General features: G+C 38.2%; 1 protein-coding gene across 2 annotated transcripts in view; it reads left to right on the top strand.

Moving 5' to 3' along the window:
- The window catches only part of NELL2 (neural EGFL like 2), a 135,347-nt gene that overhangs the window by 21,057 nt on the left and 100,684 nt on the right, over positions 1 to 13,606 (top strand). For both annotated transcript variants that reach the window (XM_068190045.1, XM_068190047.1), the window contains exons 4-8: positions 9,443 to 9,616; positions 9,725 to 9,821; positions 11,591 to 11,663; positions 11,829 to 11,911; positions 12,918 to 13,046. In XM_068190045.1, the coding sequence (XP_068046146.1) occupies positions 9,443 to 9,616; positions 9,725 to 9,821; positions 11,591 to 11,663; positions 11,829 to 11,911; positions 12,918 to 13,046 (556 nt within the window). The remainder of the gene's footprint in view (positions 1 to 9,442; positions 9,617 to 9,724; positions 9,822 to 11,590; positions 11,664 to 11,828; positions 11,912 to 12,917; positions 13,047 to 13,606) is intronic.

Genomic DNA, 13,606 nt, shown 5'->3' with positions numbered 1-13,606 from the left:
GCTGGCTCCCTTTTGAGAATCATCAAAAATGAATACTTCCACTGAGACATGGTCACGCAACAGTTTAAGGCTTTGCGTCTTAAGAAGTTGACAGGGCTAGTCTCACAAAGTTTCCCTTCTAATGTCATGTATTGAATGCTGTCCTTGGGCTATCAAGTTCTCCATGTAAGTCTCAGGCTTGGGCATTTGCTGAAGCTGGGCTGTTGCTGTCATCGCAAAAAGATGCTCCTGAAATGATCTACTGAAAATAGAGTAATCTTTTCGTACTCACTTAAATGCTGTTTTAGTTTCCTAATTGAGTATCAAAGCTGACTTCCCCTCTTACAATGATAATGCATTTCTGTACTATTTAATGTATTAAAATATTTTAAAATTAAAGTGAAAGGATCTGAAACAATACCTGTAACTGTCCTTTCCTAACTTGCCCATACATTTCCACAGACATTACTTTTTTCCCCACTGATTAGAGCAGCCAAGGCATTCAGGCAGTGGTAGTTTTGGGCACAGTGTGGAGGTGATAATTTCAAAAAAAATTCTTGTGGTGTCAGGGAATTCAAATTACACATCAGTAATTGCTCAGATGAATTTCAAGCAGCTGAACACATCTTTTTTGTATGGCAGATTTATATGGCATATGTCTAAAAGGTAGAAGTTATAAATGTCTTCTTGACTTCAGGGCTTTACCTTGAGCACAGACAGTGCCCTGCCTAATACATGTTGTACTTCACGGTAACAAGGTAAATATTTTTAGTTGTGTTAATGAAGGTATACCTAAAGTCTGAGTAGAAACACTGTTAAGCACTGATTGCTCTGTTTTTCATCTCTCAGTTTAAAGTGTATTATCCTCCTCACTTCTGAATTTGTCTCACCTTCTTCTTTATGGAAGAGTCAGCACAGGGGTGATTTTACCCTGTGACGGGGTTGTAATATATGTTTGGTCTTGCTATTCTGTCATATATTTTCATTCAATCATCAACAGTGGTGGTGATGATAATAAAGCTTTTTCCTCTTTTTGTGGTTAGATGGTTTTATGTAACCAATCTTACATTCATATCTCTTGAGATACTGCATATTAGGCCCTTAAAAGATGAAATTGCTGGGTTGTAGTTTAATGATTCTTTCCTTTGGTTAGTGCTTTTTATATCCTGGAACAGAGAACTGAAATCAATAGAATATTATGGACAGGAATTTCCTACACTTAATTTGTATCTGCTAATTTATTCAATTTCTGCCTTCCTTAGCATTTGTTTTCACAGCAGTTGGTGTCTTGTGATTATCTGCTGTCAAATGGGCTGTACTGTACAACAGTATCAAACCTCTTTCAGTATGTAGGAGGAACTTATCTGTGACATTTTATCTCGTGCTGATTTATTATTCTACAAGGAGATAAGTTGCCAAAGGTGAATTCCCGATGCATGAATTTTGTTCTCTCATTTGACCATTGTATTAAAATTGAGGTGGAACTGTACGTTCCCTGCTTTTGATGTATGAGTGTCAGTATTTCTGGACTGCAGTGTGAAGTGTCCTCTCTGACACCACAAAATCTGCTGCAAAACTCTTACACTGAGAAAAGCTTTAGGTTTTTACCACTTAAGCCAATATTCACCACTTAAGCCAATAATTGCAGAGCAGACATTAGGTAATATGGGATTAATTTTCAAATGTTAAAGCTGCATATGGCTGTTCCCTGTGCCAAAAGAGGTAGTAGCTTATTTCTTCTATTTAGAACACTCCATGATGTTCCTTGTTGGAAGGGTGGAGGGTTGAAATGCTCTGTATTTTGGTTTTTTTTTGTATTAAATCTTAGTTTCTGTTTCTTACTGGTCTGATAATAATTATGAACCCTCTGGAATTTGTTCATAACAGTCAATTGCTTTTGAATTCCTCTAGTGATTTTAAACTTCTCTGGTGTCAGTCTTCTATTCTTTTGATTCAGTTTGCATGTTTCATCAAAGGTGTCAAAAAAAAGGTATTTTCTTTCTTTCATTCATTCATTCATTCATTCACTGCTTTTCCAGTGCGTGAGAAGATTCTGTGGGACAAAGGATTCTCTGTGTAGACGCTGACAGCTTGAACAGGCTCTTTATCACAAAAGAAAAAAGTTCCTTGTTTGTTTTGGTTTGGGAGATTTAACTTCTATCCCTGAGTACGGAGTAGGATGGAAATATTTGTAAAGCAGCTATTTTGTGTTACACTCTGTTTAATGCCTTCATGGTGTTAGAAATGACCTGTTTCTTTGACTGCTGGCTATAAAGGTTATCATAAAATTGATTGACACCATGGCACTCTTGCTTGGATTTGGGGTTTTTTACTTCAGTTTAGTTTAGTTTGTACCACAAAAAAAAAAAGACCACAAAAAAGAAAAAAAAAAATTTGCAGTAGGATGTAAGTTCCTGTAGTTCATGCACCTAACTGTTCCGTAACTTTTTGTTAAATCAAGTGAGGCCAGCCTGTCCAGTGTAAATCATTGCAGTGCCAGCTAATTCTGGATGAATAGTTTGAGAACATCTTACAGAATGCTTATATGCGTGTGGAATCTATTGAGCTGGCCTTCTTGAATAAGAGACAGAAGATTTGTTCCTTCCTACGATGTTGAAAACCCCCACTGAAATAGCTGAAATGTGAGTTTTGACAAATTTTGTCAATCTTCCTATATTGTTTATAAGGCTTTCTATGAGCAAACAAATAATGGAGAAATCTGTATTCTTTTGGGGTAGGAAATGGAAACAGTTATGTTGAAACTGCCTTTTTCTTTTACTAATACATCTACTAGAAAGTTGTTTATTGTATTCGCAGTCCTCTTGCTCTCCTTGGAGAAGCTGTCAAGAAAAGGGAATGAGAGGCATGGTTTATGCCATATGTTTTTACACTGTTTGAGTTGAGAAAGTTCTTCCCTTGTTGATTTTTAGTAGAAGAGGAATCTTCAGGCAGGCAAGATTCATATTCTTGGGACTATATGTTAGGAGAACAAAATGGAAATATATATTATATATTGATAAATGGAGGTAGTGAGAGAGATGAGAGGAATGAGAGCAATTGCTTGAAGACATGAATTAGTGTTTCAGAATTATTTCTTAAATTTGGGAATTTGATTTCATATCCGTGGCTCAAATAGGAATGGCATGGGAAATATGCTGCCATATTGGGGTTGGATTTTTCCAAGACCAAGCCAGCACCTTTTGCAAGAACAGCTTTCCTTGGAGTGCTTTGAAGAGCTTGGTGAGACCTCAGTTCCTGCTTCTGCTCCTTCTAAGCTCCCATAAGTGTTGTGGAAATGTCAACTGGGAGTCTTGCCTTGTAACATTGGATGGGCTGGAATATCTTGCTCTTGTGATAATCATGGGTCTTGGATCATAGCACTAAACCCAGCAGAAGCTATGTAGACTGCAGTGGGGATAAGGCAAGATTTTGTCTCCCTGATGTGATTGACCTCAAATTTGGGAGGTAAGCAAAGAGGTCTCTTAGGTGAGTGGCAGGGTCTTGACTTCAAAGCCTTCCAAAACAAAGGCTTCCAGACCACAGCAGTCCCACTGAAATCAGATGAGGGGCTGCAAGGAGTTGATAAGAGCAATATCTTACTGACACACATTTTTTTCCCACCTGCTTTATTAGTTTGAATCAGGTACAGACACTGAGTGGCACAGCGATGGAAAGGATGAGAACGACCTCACATGTTTGTTTCCTAACCTCCACTTCCACATCAGGGTATTGCAATCTCACTTTCCTAGCTGCTACCTTGTGCATTTTTCTGTGTGGAGAGAAGCTGTGCAGAAGTAGCTTGTGCAGGTGATGTGGATGATGCCCCTCTGCCCTGCTCTTATCTCTTGCCTGGCTGTTCTCTCCTGTGAACATCCCAACAAGGAGGGTATTCATCCATGTATGCCCAGCACTGGGCTCCATCAGCTGAGCATATAATGAATGCACCTTCCTTCTCCACAGCTGTTCTCCATGTCTGTCCAGTGCAAGCAGTGCTGAGATGAAACAAAACTGAAGTGGTTGACTGTTTTTGTGGTGGAAGAAAATAAACAACAAGAGAGATGTAAATGCTAGAATGATCAGTAGGTGTCTGGCTGGGGTGCTTCTGAGGCATTTTCCTCACACAGTTAATTTCTGTTCTGTTTGATTTGGAGCAGGAACTTGAACTTTTTTTTTTTTTTCCTCCTGAGGTAAGTGCCCTGAGGAATACCATTCTCTTTTCTTTTTTCTCTCCACTTGATGCAGTGGTGATGCAGATTTATCGGCAGTGCCTGGCAAGGGCTTGCTAGTAAACCAAACAGTGCCCAGGCCGGAGCACTGGCCTGCTGCTGTCCATTTTGCATAATTGTTCGCATCTTCCTTGGCATGCTTTTGTCTCCTGCAGTTAGTACCCTTGCAGATGATATCAGGGCAGTCTGTGAAGCAGCATTGGCCCAGGCATATTCCCACCAGTTTTAGGGAAAAAGTGTGAGAGATCACCAAGATGGATATGAGTTGAAGTAGAGCACCAGTTTTACAATAGAAATTTGAGAGGATGGTTTTGCTGTCCTGCTGTTTATACAGTCTGTGTTGATATGGGTAATACCCTCTTCTAATTTTTGAGCTTTCTTCACTTGGGATTTCTGTTTTCATATAGGTAATAATCATGGCATTAATGATATTTGAGAAAGTCTTCCAGAGAATCTCATATTTTCTCTGTCTCTCACTCTCCCATTTTAGCAAGCATGTCATCCTAGACCCCACAAGCTTTGCTGTGAGAATGTTTCTGTCAAAAGATTTGGTTTTAATGAATGGATCAACATTTTTGAACAAAAATGCCCTAAGTCAGAAAATTACAGTCTGGCTTTAAAACTGCATTCAGCAAAAGGAAGTGTCCGAAATGGAATTGGTGACTTTCCTGCCCATTGTGCACTTGCACTAAGGGCTACAACTTATCCAGAAAAGCAAAGACAATTTTTAACTAATAATTCCCTGATAAAAATGCTAGTCTTGTCTAGGTAGAGCTCTAGATGGGAAAGGATAAAAACAGTAAGATCAAGCAGTAGTGTAAGTGAGAGATGGGAACTAGATTCTTACAGGTAAAATGAACCACCTGACTTTTCATATAACCATAGAATCATTTAGGTTGAAAAAATTATAATCTGTCTGGGGATATTTTGATGCCATGTTGTTCTAGGTGACGCACTAAGCACTAATAAAAACTCGTAGTTAATGTTTCAGAACACTTAGTGTTACTTCCAAATTAAGTGTTCTGAAACATAGAAAAATAAAGCTCACACTCCTGACCACTCAGTCATGATACCACAGAAAATAGCAAATAATGCATTGCTGAATGTGATAGTGGTGCTGCATGAGTTGCTTTTATATCTTCATAATCTACACCTAGCAGAATTGCCTGCTGCTATTGTGCAATGAAGTCTACTATGTAGGATCTCCTTTTTAAAAATGTTTTATATAATTAAACCTAACAAAAAAGGCAGAACTTTGATAGAAAGAAATCTTCAAATAAAGATTTTTTTTTAATAAGTAATGGAGATAAGGATTTTAATTTTTTTTCTTAAGTCCATATTGCTCCTTAATTTTATTGATTTGCCTTTTATTTTAGTGTAGGACAAAGAGCCATGAATATTTTAGGATTATACCTATAAATATGAGTAGGAAAAGTTAAAAAACCCCACCATTTATAAGCAGCAGACATGATATTTTGCCTTTAGCTTCTGAAATACTTGTCTACATGCTGTAAATGGAAGTTGAAATTATTAGTTGCCTGGAGTAAGTATGTGCATTTCTTGTATGAGAGAAGATGCCAAATAAATGAGCCATCAAAGACCTGGCATTGCCAATGTTGCCTGCTAGATGGCATGGCCATACTTGCCTCTTCTCAAAGACTGCTACTGTGTGAACTGAGACCATCTGGTGTTTCACCCCCTAAATCTAATTTGTTGCTGTACATCCCGACTTTTACTTCCACAGTCTCCCTTGTGCTAGTCTGTCACCTCTCGAAGAGCAGGTTGTGGCCAGGCTGGTGTGACCACATGCCCTTTGCTAGAATGGTCATTAAAACTCCACAGCTGAGCAGATCTGCTGAGTCCCAGCTCTTACCTAGAAGCTACAATAGATCAGTGCTGAGCAGCAGAGCAAACATCACTGTTTTCTGTCTCAGATTCCTCTGGGACATTCAAAACTAATTTCTTCCTCTTACAAAGACAGGCTCATCCGTAGTCAGTACCTTAGGGATTGCTGTCTGGCTGGTTTCCAAGCAGAGCAGCTGATCTGATGCTGTGTCCTTGGCTGTTGCCTTTGCAATGATTGTGCACACACAGAGTGACCTACCTAGATGTAGCAACCTTTGTTCCCAGGTTGGCATTTTCTTCTCTGCATGTCGGACATAGAAAAACCTAAGCACATATCATCTCTCTGTGAAGTTAAATCCAAGTTTAACCCAAGGTGGGTGTGTTTTTTTTTGGGGGGGCTTAAAATCAGGTAGGCTGGTATTGATTAAACAACTACAGAGATTGTGGGTGTTAGGAAGAGAGGTGTGGGTTCTCCTGTTGTATTGGGTTTCTCATTGTGGTTTATTTTTAACTCCAAAAGTCGTTTGCCTTCTGCAGCATAGAAGACCTTGGAGCTGTTGGGAAAAACATCTATGATATTTAAAATGGGATATCTTTGGCTCCTGCTCTTCCTGCAATGACTGGGCTGGGTTAGGCTGATGTGGACAAGGAACTGGTGATTCAGCTGATCAAGTTCCCCTGAAGCTTTTCAGTAATGCGATTCTTGGCTAGGAGAAGACTGCAGTACAATGCAGAAACTCTTTCTTTTGGGAGCAAGTCCTTCAGGAGTTAAAAGCACCCTCCTTTTTCTTTCAAATGATTAGTAATCCGGAGTGTACAGAGAAGTATAGAGTGTTTTTGTCACCAGACATGAATTTCTAAAATCCAGGTATGTTTGTTAATGCTTAGCATATTTTCTGAAAGACTCTTCCAAACCTTTGGAAACCATGCACCCAAGTGTTACAGCCTTACAGATGGAACAAGAAGCCTCACTGTGGGCAGACTTTGAATTTTCACCCATATATGTTTGTCAGTGCTGAGTCTTGTCTCCTGAAACTCATGAGGTTTGAGACAGAGCCATGTAAAGTCCAGGCAGTTAAACAAATGTAGAAAAGGGGAATAGCAAGCACAGCATTTTGTAAAAAATTGAGTGGAAATGATTCACTTTCACATCTGTGTTTCAGCATCATGACATTTGTCCAAGCTGAAAGTAGTATTGCTTTGGCTGTCATTTCACTTGCTTTTCTAATTGTGTTTTTATACTGACTCTACAGATTATTAATAAACCATAAATGATTCTCGTAATAATTCTCCTAATGGCTGTTATTTTCTTTTTCATTTTGATGCATGTTTTCTCATTTCAAAGGTAGTTATATTTGTTAGTTTACCAAATGGAAGAACAAAAGATATTGTCTGTGAATGTCAAAACAGTGTGTTAATCACCATTAAACAAAACCACAAGTGTCCACAGTTTCTGTGCAGCTTTGTGTAGGAAAATTTCCTTGCTTATTACAGCATCCTCTCTCAGCAGTTCTTAATTCATGAAATTTATATAGCAATGTCTTCTCTTTATTGGCAAATCCATGATTCATCTGCAGAGATTTCATTATCTTACATGCATAAGGGCAACACAAGTGTTTGTTTTATACCTTCTGTAGTGACTGTATGTCTAGTAGTGTAGCTTGTTCCCTGCCTGCCTGCAATTTTGTGTGCTGCCATCAGTTCTGCTATTGACTTAGAATGAAGGAGAGCTCTTAGTTCTACCAGGAGGTAATGCTTCAACATATCCATGCATTTAATTTTCCATTTATTTTCTGGGAGGAGATACTTAAAAGTTGCTAGAAGAGTCGAGTTCTCTAATGTTCCCCCTCTCTTTTGGGTTGAGAGTAACCTTATTTTTATCCTTGAAACTTGAGTTATGAAGGAGGTTTTTAAGTTGATTGATGTCCTGCCACTATTGTGCAATTTTTCCAGCCAGGCCTTCAATTAGTTTCCACTTCTTGCCAATGTAAAAAATATTTTTGGGCCATGAGGAGGTAAATTGATTATAAAATTTCTAACTGACTCTATTTAACTGCTTTCTTAATGCTAGGGAGGAAGAAGAAATAGTCCTTTTCTGGTTTTGCAGAAAACTTAGTTGTTTTTGTGCTGTTAGGTGTGTTCCACAGTAGAACACCCTGAAGGAAGCAGGGATATGCAGTAAGCCCAGCCTTCTCCTAGGGATGATGATTGTACAAGATAGTTTTGATTTGGTCTCATTTTTACTCTTTAAAACCGAAATAATTTTCTTTTCTATTCCTTAACATAGTCTGTTAAAGTAAATGACATCACCCAAGAACACATGTGCACTCAGCTTACAAGCCACTGCCATGTCTGATTGCAGATGCAGCCAAAAGAATAGACAAAAATGAATTGTCTGTTCTCCCAGTTGTTGTGTATCTCACCCCATCCGTTATTCTCCTTGCTCTTTAGCTTTAGGTTGCATATGATTATTAGGGAATCTCTCTTTCTGTTTCTCTTTCCTGTGTACAAATAATTTTCTTGGGTAATTTTAAAATGAGAAACTTAGTACTTTAAAAAGACAAATGGTTAGTCAGGCTTTTTTCCCAGAAGATGTCCAACATGTGAGAGATAGCCTGTCTAAGAACTGAGTTTGGTTATGGAGTGCTTTTTAAATTGAATGGCTGGAATTTCACCATCAAAGCTTGTGTTTGCAATCTGCTAGATTGACTTAGCCCAGCTGCACTGCTGGGTTTTTGCTATATATATACATATATCCATATTTACATATATATGTGTATACATATATAGATGTGTATATATGTATGTGTACACCCACCCCGCAAATACACATACTAATTTAACAAAGCAAATAAGTACCCATATAAAAATTGTTCTGAAGAGTTAGCATTTCTTGACTTTATATATATTTGGAGAAATCTTATTACAGAAAATGAAAGAAGATGTAACAGTACATATAAAAGCAAACAAAGCAGTGTTCAATCTCAGTCTTCACTTCCCTTGGTAATTACTAATGATGTCCCTATTGCAAAACTTGGAGTTGTCTTTTGTGCATTCATGCATTCAGAGTATCCCTATTGTGCTTTCATTGTATAAGACAATTATTTATAACAGTGTAATTCAGATCATGTTATGGAAAATTGTTTTGTTAGAGGAAAACCTATTTGGCTTGGAATCTTGTGTAGTTACATGAAAGTTTGAACCTGCTATTATTTGTCACTGAGAAGTGAGATGCAGTGGAAATCTGAAAAGGGTCCACTTTTGCCTTTGTATCTGCTTGTTTTTCTTCCTTTTTTAAATAGCTCTTGCATGACGATGAGAAGATGTCTTATGTAAAATGTTGCTATGCTGAAAAGAATGGTTCATGACATGATGATGCATTTCTGGTACAGGTACCTGGAGCTGGAAAGCAGCGGTCATCGAAATGAAATCAGGTTGCATTATCGTTCAGGCAGTCATCGCTCCCACACAGAAGTGTTCCCATACATTTTGGCAGATGATAAATGGCACAGACTTTCCTTAGCAATCAGTGCCTCTCACTTGATTTTACATGTGGACTGCAATAAGTAAGTGAAGAGCATTGTTTTATAAGAAGTTGTCACATTTGGAATATTTGAGCTCTGAGTAAATTAAATGATAACAACTTCGGATTCTCTCTTGCCCTTCCTTTTCAGAATTTATGAAAGAGTTGTGGAGAAGCCTTTCATGGACTTACCTTTGGGTACAACCTTTTGGCTGGGACAGAGGAATACTGCACATGGGTATTTTAAGGTATGCATTCCCTGAAAGATAAAGAATGAAATAAAATTATTAAAGGGATTGAATCATCTTTCATATGATGAGAGACTGAGAGATTTGGAATTGTTCAGCCTGGAGAAGAGAAGACTCAGGAGGTATCAGGAGGATCTCATCAATGTGGATAAATACCTGAATTTGTGAGGGAAATGAAGATAAGGGATCCAGACTTTTCTCACTAGTGCCCACTGACAGGCCAAGAAGTGATGGGCAAAACCTGAAATTCGATCTGAACATCAGAAAATAATTCTACTCTGAGGCTTGTCGAAGAAAGACGACTCTGGAGATAGTCAGAAGCTGTTTGGACACAGTCCTAGGCAATCTGCTGTAGCTGGTCCTGCTTGAGCAGGGAGGTTGGAGTAGATGATATCAGGAGGTCATCAGTTTGTGCTCAATCAATTTGTGCTTCTGTAGTCATAACACAGCTCTTGGATTGCTTTGAAATTGCTCTTTGGCCTTTGCTGTTGGAGAGCAGCATACTGGCTACTAATTATATCTTAACTAAGCATGTAAGATCTGCCGGCAAGCATGGGATCTATTCTTCTGGGTGAAACCATCCCTTTCCAGACATTATAGTTGGATTTCATGCTGAAATCTCCCTAAGTTCTTAACAACATGCAGCTCTGCAGCTGTGTAACAGACATGTAGTTTCTCAGCAGTTTGCAAGCTTTGTGGAAGGATCTCCATCCGAATTCGTTGTTGTTTAACCCCAGCTGGCACCTCCTAGCCACTTGCTCACTTCCCTCACTGGTGGGATGGGGGATAGAATTTGAAGTGTGAAAGCTAGAACATTGATGGTTTGAGACAGAATTTAATAGGTAATGCAAAGCCGCACAATCAAAGCAAAACAAGGAATTCATTTATGACTTTCCATGGGCAAGCAGGTGTTCAGCCATCCCCAGGAAAGTAGGGCCCTGAAATGGTTACTTGGGAAGGCAAAGGCCACCACTCCAAATATTGCCTGCTTCCTTCTTCTTGCCCCAGCTTTAAATGCTGTGCGTGATGCCCTATGGTCTTGGATATGACCCCTTCTTTGGTCAGCTGGGGCAGGTGTCCTGGCCCTGTCTCTCCCAACTCCTTGTGCATCCCAAGCCTCCTCACTGTTGGGGGTGGTAGGAGAAACAGAAAAGGCCTTGCTGCTGTGTAATTTCTGTAACATCACAGTGTTTTCAGCAGTGTTTCCAGCACAAATCCAAAATCCAGCCTCATGCCAGCTACTTTTCTGTGAAGAAAATTAACTCTACTCCAGCCAAAACCAGCACAAACTCATTAAGGGTTTGCATTAATGCATTTTTCTTGACTTTAGTTTCTTTAATCTTCAAATCTATTTAAGAGTTATAGCTTGTAAGAAATTTGCATTTTATTTAAAAGAGTATTTCTAAGTAACTGAAACTGCAGCTGTTTTGAAATTACTTTTTAAAGGTCATTTGCAAGCTTTTCTGCAGTGACTAACTAAAAATAACAATGAATTCAAACCCACCAAATTCTTGCCAAAAAATTATATCTTGACATTTAATCTTATGTCTTTAAAAATTATTCAGTATGCCTGTACATCTATCTATTTTTATTTCTGCTTATTCTTCTATCACTGAATTGGGTCCAGACATGAAGCTGTTTATTCATAAGTATTTTTTATCAGGTAGCTTTATTTTGTAGGCTTTAATGTTTTACATGGTGAATGAAAAAACATAATTTTGACAGGTGAAAATAATGTATCCTTTTGTTTTCTCTCCACTAACACATAGGGTATAATGCAAGATGTGCAATTACTTGTCATGCCTCAAGGATTTATTTCTCAGTGCCCAGATCTTAATCGCAGTAAGTCTATTAATTCTTATATCATAAAATGAAAGGTGTGCTTTTTACCTTCTTTCTGTCCTACAAGCTTTCTTAAAATCTTGAATTTAAGTGTATTGTTTGTCAACTTTGGCATGATCGAATCTATTGTGAATTAATTTATTAACACATATTGTATTATTCCAGCATGCCCAACTTGTAATGACTTCCATGGACTTGTGCAGAAAATTATGGAACTGCAAGACATTTTAGCAAAAACATCAGCTAAGGTAATGTTTACTAGGACTCTAGTCATAGGAGAAATGAGGATTATCAGTCTTTATTTGCTGTATTTTTAGATTATTCATGCTTGTGTGGGGTTGTGCACATGGCTGTGTGCAGGACATCCCTGCATGGTATGTTTACATCTTTATATACCTGTGCCTAATTTATACATACAGATTCTTTGTTCAGAGAGTTTTCTTGTGCTTTAATATTTTTATAGAATCATATATTTTAATAGTAAAGAGCATCCAAATCCCTGAGCAAGGAAAGGGCTCATAGCTATGCAAATTCTACCTATAAGGCTAATAAATCAATAAACCTAGAATGAAATAGGTAACTGTGTTTATAGTCTTTATTACAGCAAGACTTACCAAGTCCTAGCAAGACTTTTCAAGACTGAGCAGCCAAAGGCACGTTCAGACAAAATACATGCAAGACAAGGAACTAAGAATTCAAACCATGACTTCTTTCTTTCCTTTAGAATATTGCACCAAAAGCATTCATGTCTGCTGGTGAAAATAGACTACTCTGATTTTAACTGTCAGCTCTTTAGATATCTGCAGGAATGCTGTTACCTAGCTGCTTTGATACACTAATGTTAAAAATGCCTTGGCTGAAGTGCAGAAAAAATTGCATTTTGTCGGTTTTGAGCTTGTTTGGCCACTCTGTCTGTGAGTACTTTATGTGGAGCAAGATTCTTGATTAGTTCACCCATACAAGGATGAGAAGTGAGGAGCTGTACCTATCTTGACCGGCTCATTTTGTTTCATGACGTCCCTGGTGTCATGATGATAAGAAAGATGAAGTGCATTGTGTCTTGCTTCTCAATTTCCGTCTCTGAATGGCTGATGGTTTAATCATGTTGTATTTAGCAAGAATTGTTTTATTGTCTCTGATTGTGTTTTCCTAAATGTATTTGTCATCTGTGTCCTGGGGACAGTTAGAATTGTGTTTTTACGAATGTGGAAGGCGCTTAAAAATTCAAAACATTTTTGTGAACTGTAAATACAGTTGTCTCAAGCTGAGCAGCGGATGGACAAGTTGGATCAGTGCTACTGTGAAAGAACCTGCACAATGAAAGGCACAACCTACAGAGAGTTTGAATCCTGGACGGATGGCTGTAAGAACTGCACTTGCATGGTATGGCTATGGTTTGAGTGGAGAGTCAGGAACTCCAGCGTTTCCTCTGAATAGTTTTATTGAGAACTTCCAAATGTATGCTAGGTACTAACAACAAAGAACTTTAAAATTTGTTCTAAATTTAATTAATAGTATTAATACATATGTGCTCCTATATTTTCAGCATTACTAGCATGTGTAGCTCCTGTATGTGATGTCACCATGCACAGGTGTTAGGGAATATACTTAGCTATCACGTTATTCCCTTGCACTGAGTTGCAAACAGTTTCTCTGGAGTTCTAATTCCTTGCTTTTTGTCTCTATAAACACAGCCTTTTTCTTAGCAAATGATTTAATAGATCCCTTGTGTCCGATTTCCTTTGGTTGCCTTTGGTTACATCTCAATAAGTAATAAAAAGTAAAATGTCAGGGTCATATGCAAGCTTTGTTATATTACAAATGAAAAAGATTTGGTGGATGGAAGATTCCCAGAGGTATCACAACTCCAGATGTGATTGCAAGTATTCTTTCAGGTACCAAGCTAGGGCGTTTGTATTGTTGTCCATTCATGTAAAACTCTT

This window comes from Anomalospiza imberbis, chromosome 5, assembly GCF_031753505.1.
Source record: "Anomalospiza imberbis isolate Cuckoo-Finch-1a 21T00152 chromosome 5, ASM3175350v1, whole genome shotgun sequence".
NCBI classification, from domain to species: Eukaryota; Metazoa; Chordata; class Aves; order Passeriformes; family Viduidae; genus Anomalospiza; species Anomalospiza imberbis.
The sequence above is the reverse complement of the archived record's forward strand: the minus strand, read 5'-3'. Positions and strand labels throughout refer to the sequence as shown.